The sequence below is a fragment of the Hypanus sabinus genome, chromosome 10, assembly GCF_030144855.1.
Source record: "Hypanus sabinus isolate sHypSab1 chromosome 10, sHypSab1.hap1, whole genome shotgun sequence".
NCBI lineage: Eukaryota > Metazoa > Chordata > Chondrichthyes > Myliobatiformes > Dasyatidae > Hypanus > Hypanus sabinus.
In genome coordinates, this window is record NC_082715.1 from 58,843,703 (window position 1) to 58,861,678 (window position 17,976).

At 37.4% G+C, this 17,976-nt stretch overlaps 1 protein-coding gene across 1 annotated transcript in view; it reads right to left on the bottom strand.

Moving 5' to 3' along the window:
- The window catches only part of asap2a (ArfGAP with SH3 domain, ankyrin repeat and PH domain 2a), a 247,896-nt gene that overhangs the window by 127,656 nt on the left and 102,264 nt on the right, over positions 1-17,976 (bottom strand). The window contains exons 3-5 of the mRNA XM_059981912.1: positions 7,894-8,039; positions 6,517-6,591; positions 1,441-1,490 (exon numbers count right to left, since the gene is read on the bottom strand). Of these exons, the coding sequence (XP_059837895.1) occupies positions 1,441-1,490; positions 6,517-6,591; positions 7,894-8,039 (271 nt within the window). The remainder of the gene's footprint in view (positions 1-1,440; positions 1,491-6,516; positions 6,592-7,893; positions 8,040-17,976) is intronic.

A 17,976-nucleotide genomic window follows, 5' to 3' on the forward strand; every position in this document is an offset into this window, starting at 1 on the left:
GGTCCTGTTCTTTCACATCATATCCTCTTGCTCTTCACATACTTGTAGAATGCCTTGGGATTTTCCTTAATCCTGCCCGCCAAGGCCTTCTCATGGCCCCTTCTGGCTCTTCTAATTTCCTTCTTAAGTCCTTCCTGTTAGCCTTATAATCTTCTAGATCTCTAACATTACCTAGCTCTCTGAACCTTTTGTAAGCTTTCCTTTTCTTCTTGACTAGGTTCAGAATCAGAATCGGGTATAATTTCACTGACATTTGCGATAACGGTAGTGGATTCAGTAATTCAGATAATGGTGGTAGAATCATTTCAAGCATGTAAAAGGGGTTGTCAAATCTTAAGACACATTTGACTTCATACGTTAAAACAAAACGGGAGAAAGGAGGGATGATTATATCTGAGGAAGAATGAACAATATGGAGGTATCAATGGAAGTTTACCAGTCCACAAATGGAGGGAGTTTGATGGAAGAACTTTGTAAGATATTTTATTACACCCTCTCACAAATCCCATTATGATAGTAACCTCCCTGTTTGCTGGAGAAATTGTGGAAATCAAAATGCAAATCATTATAGTTTTTGGGACTGCCCTGTTATCAAAAACTATTGGAGGGGGATACACAATGCCCTACAAGACATCTTTAAATGTGAAATACCTTTGGAGAGTAAGACCATATATTTTGGATATATAACCTCAAGAATGGTTGAAAAGAGATAACATTTAATGAATATACTGTTGGTGGCTGGTAAAAAAAGACTCTTACTAGGAAATGGTTATCACAGGAGAGCACAACTTTAAATACACGGATGGAAATTACAATGGACATTTACAAAATGGAGAAGATGACAGCATCTGTTAATCATAAGCTGGAACAATTTGATACATACTGGGAAAAATGGTTTAACTACATAATGCCTCATAGGCCTGATTTTATTCTCACAAATCAATGAATATGTTGTAAAAATAAAATATCACTCCCTACTTGCACATAGTTCTTTCCTTTTGCTTGTTTTTTCTTTCCACTCTTTTCTATAAGTGTATACCTCAGATAAATACTTTGTGGAGATTTGCGATTTATATGATATATATGTACTATGTCTGGAAATACATCTTATGGAAATGTTTGCTTGATGATGAACTTCAATAAAAAATAAATTACAAATAAAAATATACTTAATCACTTATTGTTCCCTTTGTGTTCAAAAAGTATAAAATACTGTGCTTGGAGGGGAAAACCAGGTTCTTGTCCCATAGATCTGCTGTTTTATTTAAAGCCCATGTCCCAGTTATCGCTCCCATGTGGCACAATTTAGTCATTTACAATAGTAGGATCAACAAATGTCTCAATTCCTGAAGAATGCCTGCTTTCAGTGCTTATTCTGTGTAAAATAAAACAGCTAGCCAGACATACAACTTCCTTATGATTAAAAAAAAATAGACTTACACTTTTGTTTCATAATCCTTCCAGGCTTTATCAAAAGGCTTCTTAAGATCCTATAGATGGAAGTAGTAAAATGAATAAGTATTCTATTTTGTGGAGTACGTAACATCTGATCGCTGCAACAAAGTAATCATCTTGATTTTTTAAAAAGTAACTTGCAATATTTTCTATCGATACCAAGTCAAAAAGAAGTTTATGTTCTGAAAAATTAAAATACAAACATTTATTCTCAATCAATATGCACTCAGCAGAATCCATTTCTCCCAATGTTATTTTTCTCCGACTGTATACAACCGACAGGAGGACAAGGTTGCAGCAATAGCATATACATTTCTAAAAGAAAGATTAGTTGTGAAGAGGACATAAGGAATCTACAAGGGAATATGGATCGACTGGGTAGGTAAAGATATGGGAAATATGTAGGAACAATTAAAATGATCTATTGCTCTAAAAAGGCTTCTCCTCCTTGTGCATCTGGATCCTTGATTTCCTCACTTGCAGAGCTCACTTCATTCAACACAGGTGCACCACAAGGCTGTGTGCATAGCATCCTGCTCTACTTGCTTTACACTTATGACTGTGAGGCTAAGTATAGTTCCAATGCCTTACTTAAGTTTGCTGATGACACCACTATGGCTGGACAAATCAAAGGTGGTGATGAACCAGCATACACGAGGGAGACTGAAAATCTGGCCTCTCACTCAATGTCAGCAAGATCAAGGAGTTGATTATTGATTTTAGGAGCAGAAAATCAGAGGTCTATGAGCTACTCCTCATCAGGGGAGAGATGGAGAGGGTCCGCAATTTTAAATTCCTTTTCATTTCATTTCAGAGGATCTATCCTGGTGCCAAAGCAGCATTCTACTTTATTAAAAGTTTGCAAAGATTCTGCATGTCATCTAAAGCTTTGACAAACTTCTATAGAATTGTGGTGGTTGTATCAAGGCCTGGTATGGAAACACCAATGTCCTTGTGCAAAAAAGGCTGAAAAAAATTCTGTATATATTTCAGTCCATCACAGGTGAAGCCCTCCCACCATTGAGCACATCTACATGAAATGTAACAGCAAGAAAGCAGCCATCCATCAACAGGAACCCCATCATCCAAGGCCATACTCTCTTCTCACTGCTGTCATCAGGAAAGCAATACAGTGCAGGAATCTCAGAAACTACACCACCAGTTTGAGGAACAGTTATTATCCCTCAACTATCAGGCCCTTGAACCACAGGGGATAACTTCACTCACCCCATCACTGAGCTGTTCCCACAACTTAAGGACTCGCTTTCAAAGACAACTTATCACATGTTCTCAATATTTAACGCCTACTTATTTTTTCTTTCTTTTTGCATTACACTGTTTGTTGTCTTTTGCTGTCTTTTGCTGTCTGTCTATCCTGTTGGGTGAGGTCTTTTATTGATTCTCTTGTGTTACTTGTATTTACTGCAATGCCCACAAGAAAATGAATCGCAGGTTTGTATAACATGACCCGCATGTACTTTGATAATACATTTACTTTGAACTTTGCAATTAAGGGAAATACTTAAATGGTAATGGATTACAGAGCTCTGAGATGCAGAAATCTGAGTATAACCATATAACAATTACAGCACGGAAACAGGTAACCTCAACCCTTCCAGTCCATGCCAAACGCTTACTCTCACCTAGTCCCACCTACCTGCGCTCAGCCCATAACCCTCCATTCCTTTCCTGTCCATATAACTATCCAATTTTTTTTTAATGACGATATTGAACCTGCCTCTACCACTTCTACTGGAAGTTCGTTCCACACAGTTACCACTCTCTGAGTAAAGAAGTTCCCCCTCATGTTACCCCTAAACTTTTGCCCCCTAACTCTCAACACACGTCCTCTCGTTTGAATCTTCCCTATTCTCAATGGAAAAAGCCTATCCACGTCAACTCTATTTATCCCCTTTATAATTTTAAATACCTCTATCAAGTCCCCCCTCAACCTTCTACGCTCCAAAGAATAAAGACCTAACTTGTTCGACCTTCCTCTGTAGCTTAGGTGCTGAAACCCAGGTAACATTTCAGTAAATCTCCTCTGTACTCTCTCTATTTTGTTGACATCTTTCCTATAATTTGGTGACCAGAACTGTACACAATGTATCTCAGTACATTGTTCACAAAATGCTAATCTCTAGGGTGCATTAATTAGCTAGGAAAGTTAATCAAGTGTTAACATTTATTGCTAATAAATAGCAATGTGCAAAAACAAACGTGTATGCTTCTGTTCCATCGGAGGATTAGTGAGACCATATAAAGAAAAAGGGGTATAATATTTGTCTTCTTAATCAAGGAAGGTTGTTCAAACATTGAAATAAGTTCAAAAAAGGTTTACTGAGCTAACAACTGAAATACCCAGAATCTGACTTATGAGTAAAAGTTGGACAGGTTAAAATTATATCTGCTGCAGTATAGAAAAGACAAATTTAAAACCTAGAAAATCTTGAGAAACCTCAACAGGATGGTTTATCTTGTGGGAGGAGCAAAACTTGGGGTTACAGTTTATAAGGAAGGAATCAAAATAAGTATGAGGTACAATTTTTTCTGTCAATGTTTTATCTATCTTTAGAACTCTTTTCCCCAGAGGGCAATGGAAACAGAGTCTTTGAACATTTCTAAGGCGGAGACAGACAGTTACTTCCTAACAAAGTAGGTAAAAGACAGAAATCCAGAACTGAGGTTACAACCATATTAACCATGATCTTATTAAATTGTGCAGCAAGCTTGAAGTGTGATGTGGCTTACTCACAATTCATTCATTTATATGCAATATAACAAAAATCACTCTTGGGTACAAGGTAAAAATAGATGAGAAATGTTGATCCCACACTTAAAATATTCCACAATTAGTGTTTCTCATCATAACAATTTAGATCATTTAACAAGTGTTATTTTTGTCTTAATGGTACATTTGCAACTACAATTACTAACGTGAATTACTTGCACTGGCAATTGCAATATATGGCTGGATCCATTCAATCAACCAGGAATACTTAAAATATTGAAACCGAGATTATTAAGACCAAAGCACAACATCAACCCTGAAAAATAACTGTTTTTAATACCCTGTTGTAAACTGGTCAAATAAATTTGTTCCTTTTTTCAAATATCACAATATGTTTATAAAACTCATCTTTTTACGAATTAATCTAATGCAAATAACTTTCAATGTACAAACGTAGAAAAGGAAGCTCAAGTATGTTCACTGATTTATTGGATTTTCCATTCTGTTACATTAAAATGATAATATTTGTACTAATAGAGTTAGTTTTGTTACTGTGCACAAGTCCATTTATGACTTTAAGGTTTCAAAAGAGTAATGAGTGGTGCTGCTTCGTAGAAAATATTTTATTGCAAAAAATAAATTGAGCACTGATCACCTTCTTATGGCCAAAGAAGAAACCCTTGCAGGAATTCAAACCAACATGCACCAACTAACTATAAGCAGGAGCAGGCTACTCAGCCCTCTCAAGCATACTCTGCCATTTATAAAGATCACGGCTGATTTCGATCCAGTCCCCACACACAAAACAAAAATATGGTCCATTTCTTGGCACAAGCAGGCTGTTTCATATCTGAGGACTTATGAATGGAATTAAGTGATGTGGTATCATCTAACCTAACTTTGAAAGATCAGTTGAAAATGGGTAGGCCCAGGATACTGCATTGATGAACCCTTGCAGTGATGTTCTAAGTTATGAAACTGACCTTCAACAACAGTGCCAAGATCTGCCTGGTTACTTTTGATTTCTTGGAACACCTGATGTGTTCACAGACAGTCACTCTCACCTCACCAATAACCTTGTGACAGCTTCCATGAATCAAAGCACAGAAAACAGCCTGTCCATGCTGATCATCAAGTCTGTGCTAATCTTATTCAGTAGTACTTGGTCCATACCTGGTTTTTAAACTATTTTTTTGCCATGAACCAATACCATTAAGCAAGGAGTCCATGGATACCAGGTAAAGAACCTCAGATCTAGATGCTTCTTGAATTTTGGGAAGGTACCCGTTTCCACCATCTCTTGGGTAGTGTATTCCAACTTACATTCTCTGGGCGAAAAAGAAACCTTCAACAGATCTCCTCTAAACTTCTTACTCAATCTTAAATCCATGTCCTCTGGTCTTAAAGAACATGTTTGTTCTATCTTGCCAATACATCTCAACTAGTGTATCAGACCTCCACACAGCTTCCTATGCTTCAAGAAAAACAATAGTAAATGAACTATTTTATCATACAGCACTTAATATTACATTTCTTTGTTTCTCAATACTTCATTGAAGGAGTTGTAATTCACCAGATTGGATCTGCCCTACTTTTTAAGTGGATGAGACTAGACCTGAATAATTTTCCACATTTGTGGTTATGTAATTATTCTGGAACAGGTTGGCTAAAGATGCAGCTAATTCTGGAGCAGACCTGTCCAGTATTACTGTTGTGATATATTACTAGCATAACTCCACCAAGAGCAGTCCCAAGCCCAGCTGCGAAAGCAGGGGGTTTGGGCATGGGGATAGCAACCCAGAGTTGTAGAACACCAATATAATCTTCAAAGCTCATTCCTGGGAGAGAAAGAATCTTTGAAGATTCGGGGCAACTTCAAAGACAAGCACAGGACACAGGATTCTGATGAGCTGCTGTCCGCCGCCTATGCCTCAGTAGGGATGGAGAGCTTAACTAACTAATAACCTTTGTTGACAAGGCAGATAGGAAGAAACTACTTCAACATGTGTGAAATCCAGGAAATAAAAGACACCATTAAAATCAGAGCCAGGCATTCACAACAAATGCAAGCCTTGTAATTTAGAAAAAGGGGTAATTCAATATCCATTGCAAACATTTGCCAATTCTTCAAAGATTTTGACTGCACATATTGTGAAAATGCAGTAACATGAGAAACATCACTCCAATCTGTCTTAACGTTTATGGACCTGCAGATCTTGCCACAGTTTAACAGTAAAACAACAAAAAATTTTATCCAACAATATGTGAAAAATTTCAAAGTGGAATCAATTAAGAGGCCTTTGAAAGTTATAAAGATACTACAAACTTACCCCTTTAACTCCCTTCAGATCTCCTTTCAATAAGCTATCCAGAGGAAAAGTGATGATATTGTTCATATTCTGAATCTGCATGGTGATAAATAATCATTTAATTGCTAACTCTACAAATATTATTATCTATCAGTCTTTTCTAATAATTATTATAATGGCATATCTGTATGATACAATGCTGTGCAATACCATATAACCATATAAGAATTACAGCACAGAAACAGGCCATCTCGGCCCTTCTAGTCCGTGCCGAACACATACTCTCACCTAGTCCCAACTACCTGCACTCAGCCCATAACCCTCCATTCCTTTCCTGTCCATATACCTATCCAATTTTACTTTAAATGACTATACTGAACCTGCCTCTACCACTTCTACTGAAAGTTCGTTCCACACAGCTACCACTCTCTGAGTAAAGAAGTTCCCCCTCATGTTACCCCTAAACTTTTGCCCCCTAACTCTCAAATCATGTCCTCTCGTTTGAATCTCCCCTTATCTCAATGGAAAAAGCCTATCCACATCAACTCTATTTATCCCCCTCATAACTTTAAATACCTCTATCAAGTCCCCCCTCAACCTTCTACGCTCCAAAGAATAAAGACCTAACTTGTTCGACCTTTCTCTGCAGCTTAGGTGCTGAAAGCCAGGTAACATTTCAGTAAGTCTCCTCTGTACTCTCTCTATTTTGTTGACATCTTTCCTATAATTTGGTGACCAGAACTGTACACAATACTCCAAATTTGGCCTCACCAATGCCTTGTACAATTTTAATATTACATCCCAACTCCTATACCTCAGATATTACATGAATATTATTTTAAAAGTTTGGATAATGTTCTTAATATACAGAATTTAGGAAAAGGGGTAGTTTTCATCAGCTTTTATTTTGAAGTTCATTGACAACTGTTTTAATCTAATGGAAAGTCAGCTTAATATGGAGCAAAAGCTATTTTGTAGTAATAATCTTATAAATTTCATTTAGAGACACAGCATGGTAAGAGGACCTTGTGACCCAACAAGCCTGCACCAACAAATTACACCCACGTGGTCAGTTAACCTACATCCTTAGAATGTAAGCAGAAACCAGTGCACCTAGAGGAAACTCGTGTGGTCATGGGAAATTGTAAAAACCTGTTACAGACACTGGCAGGATTGAACCTGGATCCCCGGCATTACACTACGATCCCACCCTACGAATTCCACTATATATTCCATGGTCAATAAACACTTCAAAAATTTTAAATATGGAATACAATATGTATTATTTTAACTATACAGAGTATTTAATTAAAAAACTGCACAGAGAAACTAAACAGAGTATTTCATGAAACATTTAAACTGGATAAACTGCATTAAGATACAAGTTTAGAACCTTACCAGGTTTTTGAATAATGCAGTTAACTCTTTTGTGAAGACTGAAAACTTCAGAAAAGCTGTGCCAAGATCAGGATCATCACGACAGACACAGTTACCACCAAACTTCTCCAATGCTTGTGTGTATTGTTCTTCATTTTCTACATGCCCTGTACAAAAGAAAAATAATTCATGGAAGAGTCATTTCTATTTACATTGTTATTATACAATGATGAAAGTGACTACTTGTTAATAAATCTGGGCAGTTCAACATTACAACATGGATTTTTCTTTAAAAGTAATAATAGTTACTTCAGTTTAAAGGTTCAAAAGATGTGAAACTAGAAATACATTATTAATTGTCCTAAATAATTCAATTGGTAGGAAAATTGTCTCAATCCCAAGTCAAACTATGACAGCCAGATTTAAATTTTGTTTGTATTTATAGTAACTTTAGTACATGAAAATATCTTAAATTATTTATTTAAATAATTTTACAATTATTACCATTCAGATCAATTTGCATATATGTATTGCCTTTACAAATACAAATTCTTTATTTGCAAATCCTAGTGGAAAATATCTATGAAAGTTTCCCCTTTTAAATTACTCCTGCTTTCCTAGAGGCTGTGCAATTACAGCTCAAATTTGCTTTAATAATTTACACCCATAGTCTTCACTGCAAGTTTCACATACCACTGGAACTTGCAACTCCCATCAATCCTCATTGTAGCTCAGCGACCAGCAGCCAGAATGAAGGCAAGAGTAGGTCAGGTAAGTGAAGCAATGCTAAATAAGAAGAATGGGAAAAGAGCCTCCAGACAGCTAAAGGCAGGAGGTGCTGTAGGAGGAAAATCTACAAAATGGTTCAAGGACAAAGAAGATTATGGGTGTGAAAGGTCAAATGGAGGGTTGATGAGGGCGGAAAGAGACAATGAGTAAGAGCACCAGTATCCAAATCTGCGCGCTTGTGAGTGCACGCAAATCTTAAGCACACATACATAATTTTTTTTATGTTTTTAGTAAAGGATTATACTTCTTGTCCAAAATATTGTGCTTCAGTTAGCTGAAATGCTTTGTAAATATTTTGTGTGGATTTGGTAGCTCTATAGGTCTCACATCGAAGGCTCCCTGCTAACATTGCCTCCAGCTGAAAGAATAGTGAAGATTATTAGTTTAAATGATAAATGGAAGGCTTATAATGAAAAAGAAAGAATGAATTCAATAAGACAAATCAATTCTATTAATTGGTTTGTACTCCAACCTATTTGGTTGACTTGTTCACACTTCAGTTTTTATTTTAGATTTCTACTTACTTGATTAAGATTAAACAGTAGGGAAGAATAGAAAATTTTAATATACACATTAAAGTACAAAGAAACATTTACCATTATAATTTTAACATTATAACTTATTGCAATGTACTTTCAAATGTTATTATTTTATAAGATAGTGCAATCCAGAACATCCTTCCTATTACAACAACTGGTCAAATAAATCATTAAATTGTTACTATTCCAGAGTGTGATTAATTGGTTTGTTTTTGTTGCTTCTAGCTTTCCAGAATTCACAATTCTTTTAATCTCAATGTGAAACATACTTATAAATCTTAATATGTAATTTTCACAGTCCAAACAACTAATTCACTGCGCACAATCCCAGAATCACTGAATACTGGGTAATCTTCACCAGCAACCATAATTAGAATCAACAAGTAAAACATGTAATAAGATACCATAAAGGCACCACACATTACTAGGCTATCAAACTATCGGGTGCAAAGTTACATTTTAAATTTTCAGTACTGCCTGTTGTACTACTGCTGACAAAGGAAAATAAACAGAACATTATTGAAGACAAGTTTGATGGTAAGTATGTGACAATCATAAAACACATACTACATGAAACACTCAAGTTCTTAGGGGATAACTCATTTGCAAGGGATGGATAACTATTATGCAGATTGATGCTGCCTGGATTATCTTGGCTAAAACTGAACAGTTCTTGACTACAATGCTTTAGCAGTATAGCAGCATTTGCCTAATTCTATCTCTTTTGATGTATCCTGTGTTTTGTAGACTTCTGAGATCTTTAACCTGTCTATTCTTCAGTCTGAGGTACCCACCTTCTTTAAGTGGTTTCAATTATACTGGTGCCCAAGAATCATCAAAGAATGTGGCGAGAAGGCAGGTGTATTTTAGGGTGCCTGGAACACACACACTGCCAGGGATATTTGTGAAAGCTGATAAAATAGGGACATTTAAGAGACTCTTAAATAGGCATATGGAGGTTATGGGCTATGTAGAAGAAAAGGGTTAGATTGATCGTGGACATTTCATATAGGTCAGTACAATATTGTGAGAGCTAAAGAGCTCCGTACTGTTCAATATTCCATGTGATGGGCCATAAACTTGTACATTATGCTGGAGCACATTTCTTTTGTTGCCACTAATGGTCTACAAAGCACAGGATACATCAAAAGAAATGGGGTTAGGCTAACCCTGCTATACTAATGAAGACTTGTAGTTGAGAGTTATTCACAATTTTGCCCAAGATAATCCAGGCAACATCAGTCTGCATAATAACCATTCATTCTGTGCAACTGAGTACTACCAATAAAAAAGGCAGATAAATCATCAAATCATAGGAAAAGCAAAGGACTGTACATCATGGGAAATGGGCCATTTGATGATCTGGGTCCACACCAATCACCTTTTGACTAGTACCTACATGTACCTGGGGGTGCACCTGGATGACAGGCTGTGTACAAGAAGGGCCAGAGTCATCTCTATTCCCTGAGGAGACTGATGCCCTTTGGAGTATGCAGGCCTCTCCTTCACATGTTCCACCAGCCTGTTGTTGCTGGTACCATCTTCGATGTGGTGGTGTACTGGAGCAATGGCACAACACAGGTGATGCCAACAAGCTCAACAAACTGATTAGAAAGACTGGCTCTGTTGTAGGAATCAAACTGGACACACTGCGGGCTATGGTAGACCAAAGGACCCTATGGCAATTCTGGAAAATGTTTCTCATCCTCTGTGTGTCACCTTGGCTGAACAGAGGAGCACTTTTAGTAATAGACTAAGACAACTGTGCTGCTCCGAAGAGTGCTATATGAGATCATTCTTATGCTCGGTCATTAGGCTCTATAATAAGTCAACGAATAGCCGGGGAAGTGATGGCCCCCTCCTGTTTGACAGTTTGAGGTAACTTATTTTTTTCTCTTGCTTACTTTTCTTCTAATATTTGTATATCTGTGCACTTATAATGCTACTGTGACACTATAATTTGCTTTGGGATCAATGAAGTATCTATCTAAGTTATTTTTATTTTGCTCAAATTCCTATCAATTCCCCCCAGTTTTATTATTTTCCTTATGTAATTAATTAATATAAGGGGCAATTTATGGTGGGCAATTAACCTATCAACCTGCACACCTTTGGAACTTGGGAGGCCAGGATTGAACTACAGAGTTTACAGGGAGCCCAGGATAAAACCACAGAGATATAGGGAGTTCACAAACTCCCACATCCTTCAATAATCCTATGATTTCAGGCCAACATGCGAGCAGCCTTCAGGAGGGAGAACCCACAAAATGCATCCGGTCCAGATGGGGTACCTAGCCAACTACTAAAGATACTTGCTGATCAACTGGCTGGAGTGTTCACTGAGATCTTTAACTTCTCTATTCTTCAGTCTAAGGTACCCAACTGCTTCAAGTGGCTTCAACTATACCGGTGCCCAAGAACCATACTTAAGGTGGAAGTTGATAATTTCTCGTTTGGGCAGGGCATCAAAGGATATGGCGAGAAAGCAGCTGTATGGGTTTTAGTGGGATCCGGGGTAAGCTATGATGGAACGGTGAAGCAGACTGAATGGACTGAACTGGCTGTTGCTCCCATGTCTTATGGCATACTCAATGACTATCATCTAGTAGTACTTGTTTATATAGACAGTGATTAAGTGTTCTGAGAGGTTGGTGATGAAGCATATCAACTCCTGCCTGAGAAGCGACTTAACCCACTCATATTTGCCTACCAGAGCAAATCCACAGCAGATGGCATCTCATTGGCACTTCACTGAACACTGGAACATCTGAAGAGCAAAGGTACATATAACAGGATACTCTTTATCGACTATAGCTCAGCATTCAATACCATCATCCCATCAAAACTAATTAATAAACTCCAAGACCTAGGCCTCAAAACCTCCTTGTGCAAATGGATCCTATATTTCCTCATGTGCAGACCCTAGTCAATTCATATTAGCAAGATCTACTTCACAATCTCCATTAGCAAAGGTGCACCACAAGTCTGTGAGCTTACCCCCCCCCCCCCACTCTACTCACTTTACACTTATCACTGTGTGTATGGCACAGCTCCAATGCCATGTTCAAGTTTACTGACAACACTACTCTAGTAGGTCAAATCAAAGGTAGTGGTAAATCAGCAGATAGGAGGGAAATTGAAAATCTGGCTGAGTGATACCATAACAATAATCTCTTATTCAATGTCAGCAAGACCAAGGAGCTATTATTGACTTCAGGACAAAGAAACCAGAGGTCCATGAGCTAGTCTCATCAGACAATCAGAGGTGGAGAGGGTTAGAACTTTAAATTCCTTGGTGTTGTCATTTCAGAGGTTCTGACCTGGGTCCAGTGCATAAGAGCAATTACAAAGAAAGCATGGCTGCGCCTCTATTTCCTTAGGAGTTGCATAGATTCGGCATGACATATAAACTTTGATAAACTTCTACAGATGTGTAGTGGAGAATATATTAAGCAGCTGCATCACAGCTTGGAATGGAAACACGAATGCCCTTGATTGGAAAATCCTACAAAAAGTAGTGGACTCAGCCCAGTCCATCACCAGTAAAGCCCTCCCAACCACTGAGCACATCAATATGAAATGCTGTTGCAAGAAAGCAGCATCCATCCTCCGGGGCCCCCACTACCCAGGACATGCTCTCTTTTCACTACTTCCATCAGGAAAGTGGTCTAGAATCCTCAGGATTCTCACCCCCAGGTTCAGGAACAGTTATTACCCCTCAAGTATCACGCTCTTGAACCAAAGGGGTTAACTTCCTTCGCCCCCATCATTGAGATGTTCCCACAACCAAAAAATTCACTTTCAAGAACACTTCGTCTCATGATCTCAGTATTTATTGTTTCTTCTTTTTTCTATTTGCACAGTTTGTTTTCTTCTGCACTCTGGTTGAATACCCTAGTTGAGTGGTCTTTTACTGAGTCTGTTATGATTATTATTCTAGATTTATTGAGTATGCCCACAAGAAATGAATCTTGGGTTTGTATATGGTAATAAATTGAAAATAAATTAACTTTGAATTTAGAAGAACATCTGGATTCCACTCAGCATTGGAGGCTAGGAATGTAGCCACCATACCAGCTTCACACCATGCCACGTCCTTATGGCTGAAATTAAATTAACCAAGACTATCCTGAAAGTACTTTACAACCAGCTAGAAGGACAAGAAAAAAAAAGGGATAGGGATCAGCTTCTACTTATTCCTAATACAATCACAACGAAGTAAAAAATCAAACTCAAGGAAATCTGCAGAGTACAGTCAATGTTTCGGGCCAAGGTGTCCTGACGAAGGGTCTCAGCCCGAAACGTCAACAGTACTTCTTCCTACAGATGCTACCTGGCCTGCTGCATTCCACCAGCATTTCATGTGTCTTGGTTAAGTAAAAAAATCAGTAATCTAGATGTGTGGCTTTAGCATGGCTTCGTGCAAGTGAAGTCCTGTCTCATGAATTTGAATGAGTTTTTTGAGGAAGTGATCAAAGTAGTTGACAAGAGTAAGGCAATGTACATTATCTACTGTAGTAAAATATTTAACAACACCCCTCATGGTAGGCTGGTCTAGAAGAATAAGTCACATAGAATCCATGAGTTAGTAAACTAGATTAAAAATTGACTTGGTCACAGAAGACAGAGAGCACTGGTGAAGGAGAATTTCTGTAACCAGAGGTCTATAACCAGTGGTGTTCTGCAAGGATCAATGCTAGAATCTTTTACAAGCACCAGGAAAATTGGTGGAGTTATGGATAGTGAGGAAGGTTGTTAAATCTGCTGGAAATTTGGGCAGAGAAACACAGTTTAATATGGACAAGCATGAGGTACTGTACTTTAGATGGTCAAATACAAGAGGACCCTTAGGGCCACTGATGTACAAGAAGAATTCTGGAGCAGAAGTCCATGCCAAATCCATAAAAGTTGAAACACAAGGAGATAAGATGTGTTTTTTTTTAAGAAAAAAGGCATGCAGCATTATTACATTGATTGAACACAAAAGTATATGACTTTAGGAAGACGAAATATGGAGCACTGCCTTCAGTTCAAATGTGGAGGCTTTAGAGAGGTTGCAGAAGAGATTCATCACGATAATGACTGGTTCAGAGAATATTAGCTATAAAGAGGATGGACAAACTAGGATCATTTTCTGTGCAGATTAAAAGTTGAGGGACAACTGGATAGAAGTATATTAAACTTTGAGAGGCATAGAAAGGATGGATAGTCAGAGCCATTTTTTCCAGAATTGGAAGTACTACAGGGCATTTGGGGTAAGATAAGAAGGGGGAAATTTAAAGGATATTTGCAAGGTAAGATTTATTTTTGTACATATATTATGCAGAGTGGCAGGTGGCTGGAACAAGCTGGTGGGAAGATGGTAGAACCAGATACTGTATGATAGCTATGTTTAACAGACTCTTAGATCGACACATGAAACGGAAGGGAATACTGGGATACACACCATTTTAACAGATCAGAATCAAGTTTATTATCATCAGCATGTGATATGAAATTTGTTAACTTAGCAAAAGCAGTTCAATGCAATACATAAAATAACAGAAAACAAAATAAAACAATAAATTACAGTATACATATATTGAATTGATTAAAAGTCATGCAAAAACAGAAATACCGTATATTAAAAATAAAGTGAGGTAGTGTACAAGGGTTCAATGTCCATTAAGGAATCGGATGGCAGAGGGGAAGAAGCTGTTCCTGAATCGCTGAGTGTATGCTTTCAGGCTTCTGTACTGGTTCTGATAGTATAGGTTCTGATAGTAACAGTGAGAAAAGGGCATGCCCTGGGTGTTGAAAGTTCTTAAGGATGCTGCCTTTCTGAGACACCGCTCCCTGAAGATGTCCTGGGTACTTTGTAGGCTAGTACCCAAGATGGAGCTGACTAGATTTACAACCCTCTGCCTCTTGATTAGTTTAAATTAGCACATGGATGGCTTTGACACAGTGGGCCATAGGGCCTGTTCCTGTGTTGTATTACAATCACAATTCTGAATTGGATTTCAAAAAGGTTAAAGGGTGAAATCACTTCCTATAAGATATCCAGCCTCTGACCTGTTATTGGTCCAATTAAGCTATTGGAGTATGGCTGACCCAAAGAATGTGAAGGACCCAGCAATAATGGAGGTGATAGATTTTGAGAGCAAGTGCTAGAAAGAAAGCAGTCAAAATTCCAAAGGTTAAAAGGCATCACAAGTCTAAATGTGAAGGGCCTCTTGCACCATGCGAACAATATTGAACAAAAGCTTGCAGAACAGCGCACCTCTTCCATTTGGGTATGTTACGGCCTTCTGGACTCAATTCAGGTATGTTGCTTTCTCTGTCAGAAATGGCCATGTCTGCTATAGGTTAGTAATTAACTAAGTTTTCCCTTTCTGGGCACCACTTATCCACTGGTAAGTGTTGTCACAATATTTTTCAACGTTTACATATCCCTTTTGTTTTCAGCCATTCTCTACTATTTCTCATAATGGTTTCATCAACATTTTATCTCACGATTAGCCTCACTCTATCAGAGATATTCCCTCTGTCCTATCTATCCCTCCTCCATCCTCCCTGCAGCTTAAAACTACTTTCCTTTCTTTCCCAAAATGGTCCTTAACTGAAATAACAGATACTATCTGTTACAATGAGTATTGCCAGTATTTTCACTAATTCACATAGCATGCATCTCAGACTGACCCTCTGCTGGTAACATATGACCTGCTTGTTCATAGCAATGCCCAATATGCTAATTTTTTATATACAGCAAGAGACCACTGCAATTTTCAAATAAAATATTTTTCTATGATCAGGCATTGCAGGCAAGACCAGCATTTATTGCCCTATCCTTGAAAAGGTGAATACCAATGAAAGGCTTGATAGGCCATGTCAGAGAATCTTTTTAACAAAAAAAAATTCAATCAGGAGCTGCTATCAGCCAAACCAGGGAAGTGTAGCAAGTGTCCTCCCCTGTGAAACATTAGTGAACCAAATGGAATGTAATTATTGCATGTACACATGCAAGGTTTCCCAAATGCTTTGTCAAATTTCTAGTTCAAATCAAAACTTGCAAATCATCGTCACTGCATTTCACTCTGGGATAGAGGAAAAAATACTTAATTGCATAAAGTTGAAAATGGTTATGCAATCCAATTGCTCAGTAGATATTTTCAGCCAATGGTGAATAAATGGGAACTAAAAAAAATTTTTGAACGATTTTTAAAAGATCCTTTTGGCAATGCATTACAAGGATAAATATTATATTCACTTCCACTTTTCATTAGTTTATTGCTGCTTGGAAAATGTGAAAATCTAAATACTTTGTAAGTCGCAAAGCTCATTAAATTTCAAGCTTCCACTATTTGCTGAGAATCTGTTGGAGAAGATGAAAATCACGAACGTTGACTTATAACTATTTCTTCCTCCATAGGTAGACATATTACAAAGATTTTCAGCATTTTGCTTTACTGCATTTAAATGATCATTTAATTGCAATTATTTGATTTAAAACTGAATTAACTGTTTTCAGAATCAGGTTCGGCAGTATTGAATGAAAAACCTCCAAACCCCTTTTAGTACTTAACAGATCAGACAACATCTGTAAAGAGTTACACAGTCAAAATGCTAGAGGAATTAACTCAGCATGTCAGGCAGCATCAATGGAAAGGAATAAACAGTTGACATTTTGGGCCGAGACATCAGTCCTGATGTGTGTTCCTCTGGGTTTTTAGCATCTGTCGATCTCGTGTTTAGCTATAGAGTTAATATTTTAGATTCATGAATTTCTAGACTTCTGATAAAAGTTTCATGAACCAAAATGTTAACTCAGTTGCTCTCACTAGATTTTCTCTGACTTGTTCCAGCACCACATTATTTGGCTTTTGCAATACTACTGTTAACTTGAACCAGCAATATACTAGGATCAGATTCTGAATACAATCTTGCCCGATATTGAAGTCTGCTATTACTGCAATGACTACACTGTGTGCAATTCGACAGTATCAACCTAGGTGAAAACCAGCAAAGGTTCACAGGACAATCTATATTCAATACAATCAGAAACCTTACTCTGGAAGGTTTCTTGGAAACTAGTGTCATGAAACCCATTAGCAATGATGCAGTGCTGAGATTAGGGTTAAAGCAAAATATTAAAATGAAAAAATCTTTGTTTTGTATTTTGGACAGACCAGTATTTGGCAATGTTGCTCTATGAATACTAGAAACAAATACCATATATTTGTCAGGTTTAGCATAATCTAAAAGAACACTTAAATTTATAGTTGTCCATTTAGAGATTTAACCATTACTTTCTATAGCTTTTTCTTCAGATCAGAACATCAGCCCTCTTATAACTTGATGTTTTATTTTGAGTTTTACAAATTCAATTGCTTTCTGAAAAGCTTCTAATTTCATTTGTGTCAAAACTATTTAAATGAATCTTTCAATTGAGAACAATATTGACACTAAATTAGGCAAAAAACTGCTTACAATAACATAGTGGAAACATAGGGATATGAGAAATCAATGTTTCAGGATATGCATTCATGCCATCTTCATCAAGAATCACGAAGCTTCGTAAAACAAAACAAAGGTTAACTCACATTCTGCCACAAAAATCAACTGTTGAAACTTGTGTTGCAAGTAATTAAATCAACATTATCAGGGAAGTTTCAGATTCATTTATTTGTCACATTTATATCAAAACATACTGTGAAATGTATCGTTTGTATTAACAGCCAACACAACCCAAGGATGTGGTGGGAGCAGCCTATGAGTGTCACCACACATTCCAGTA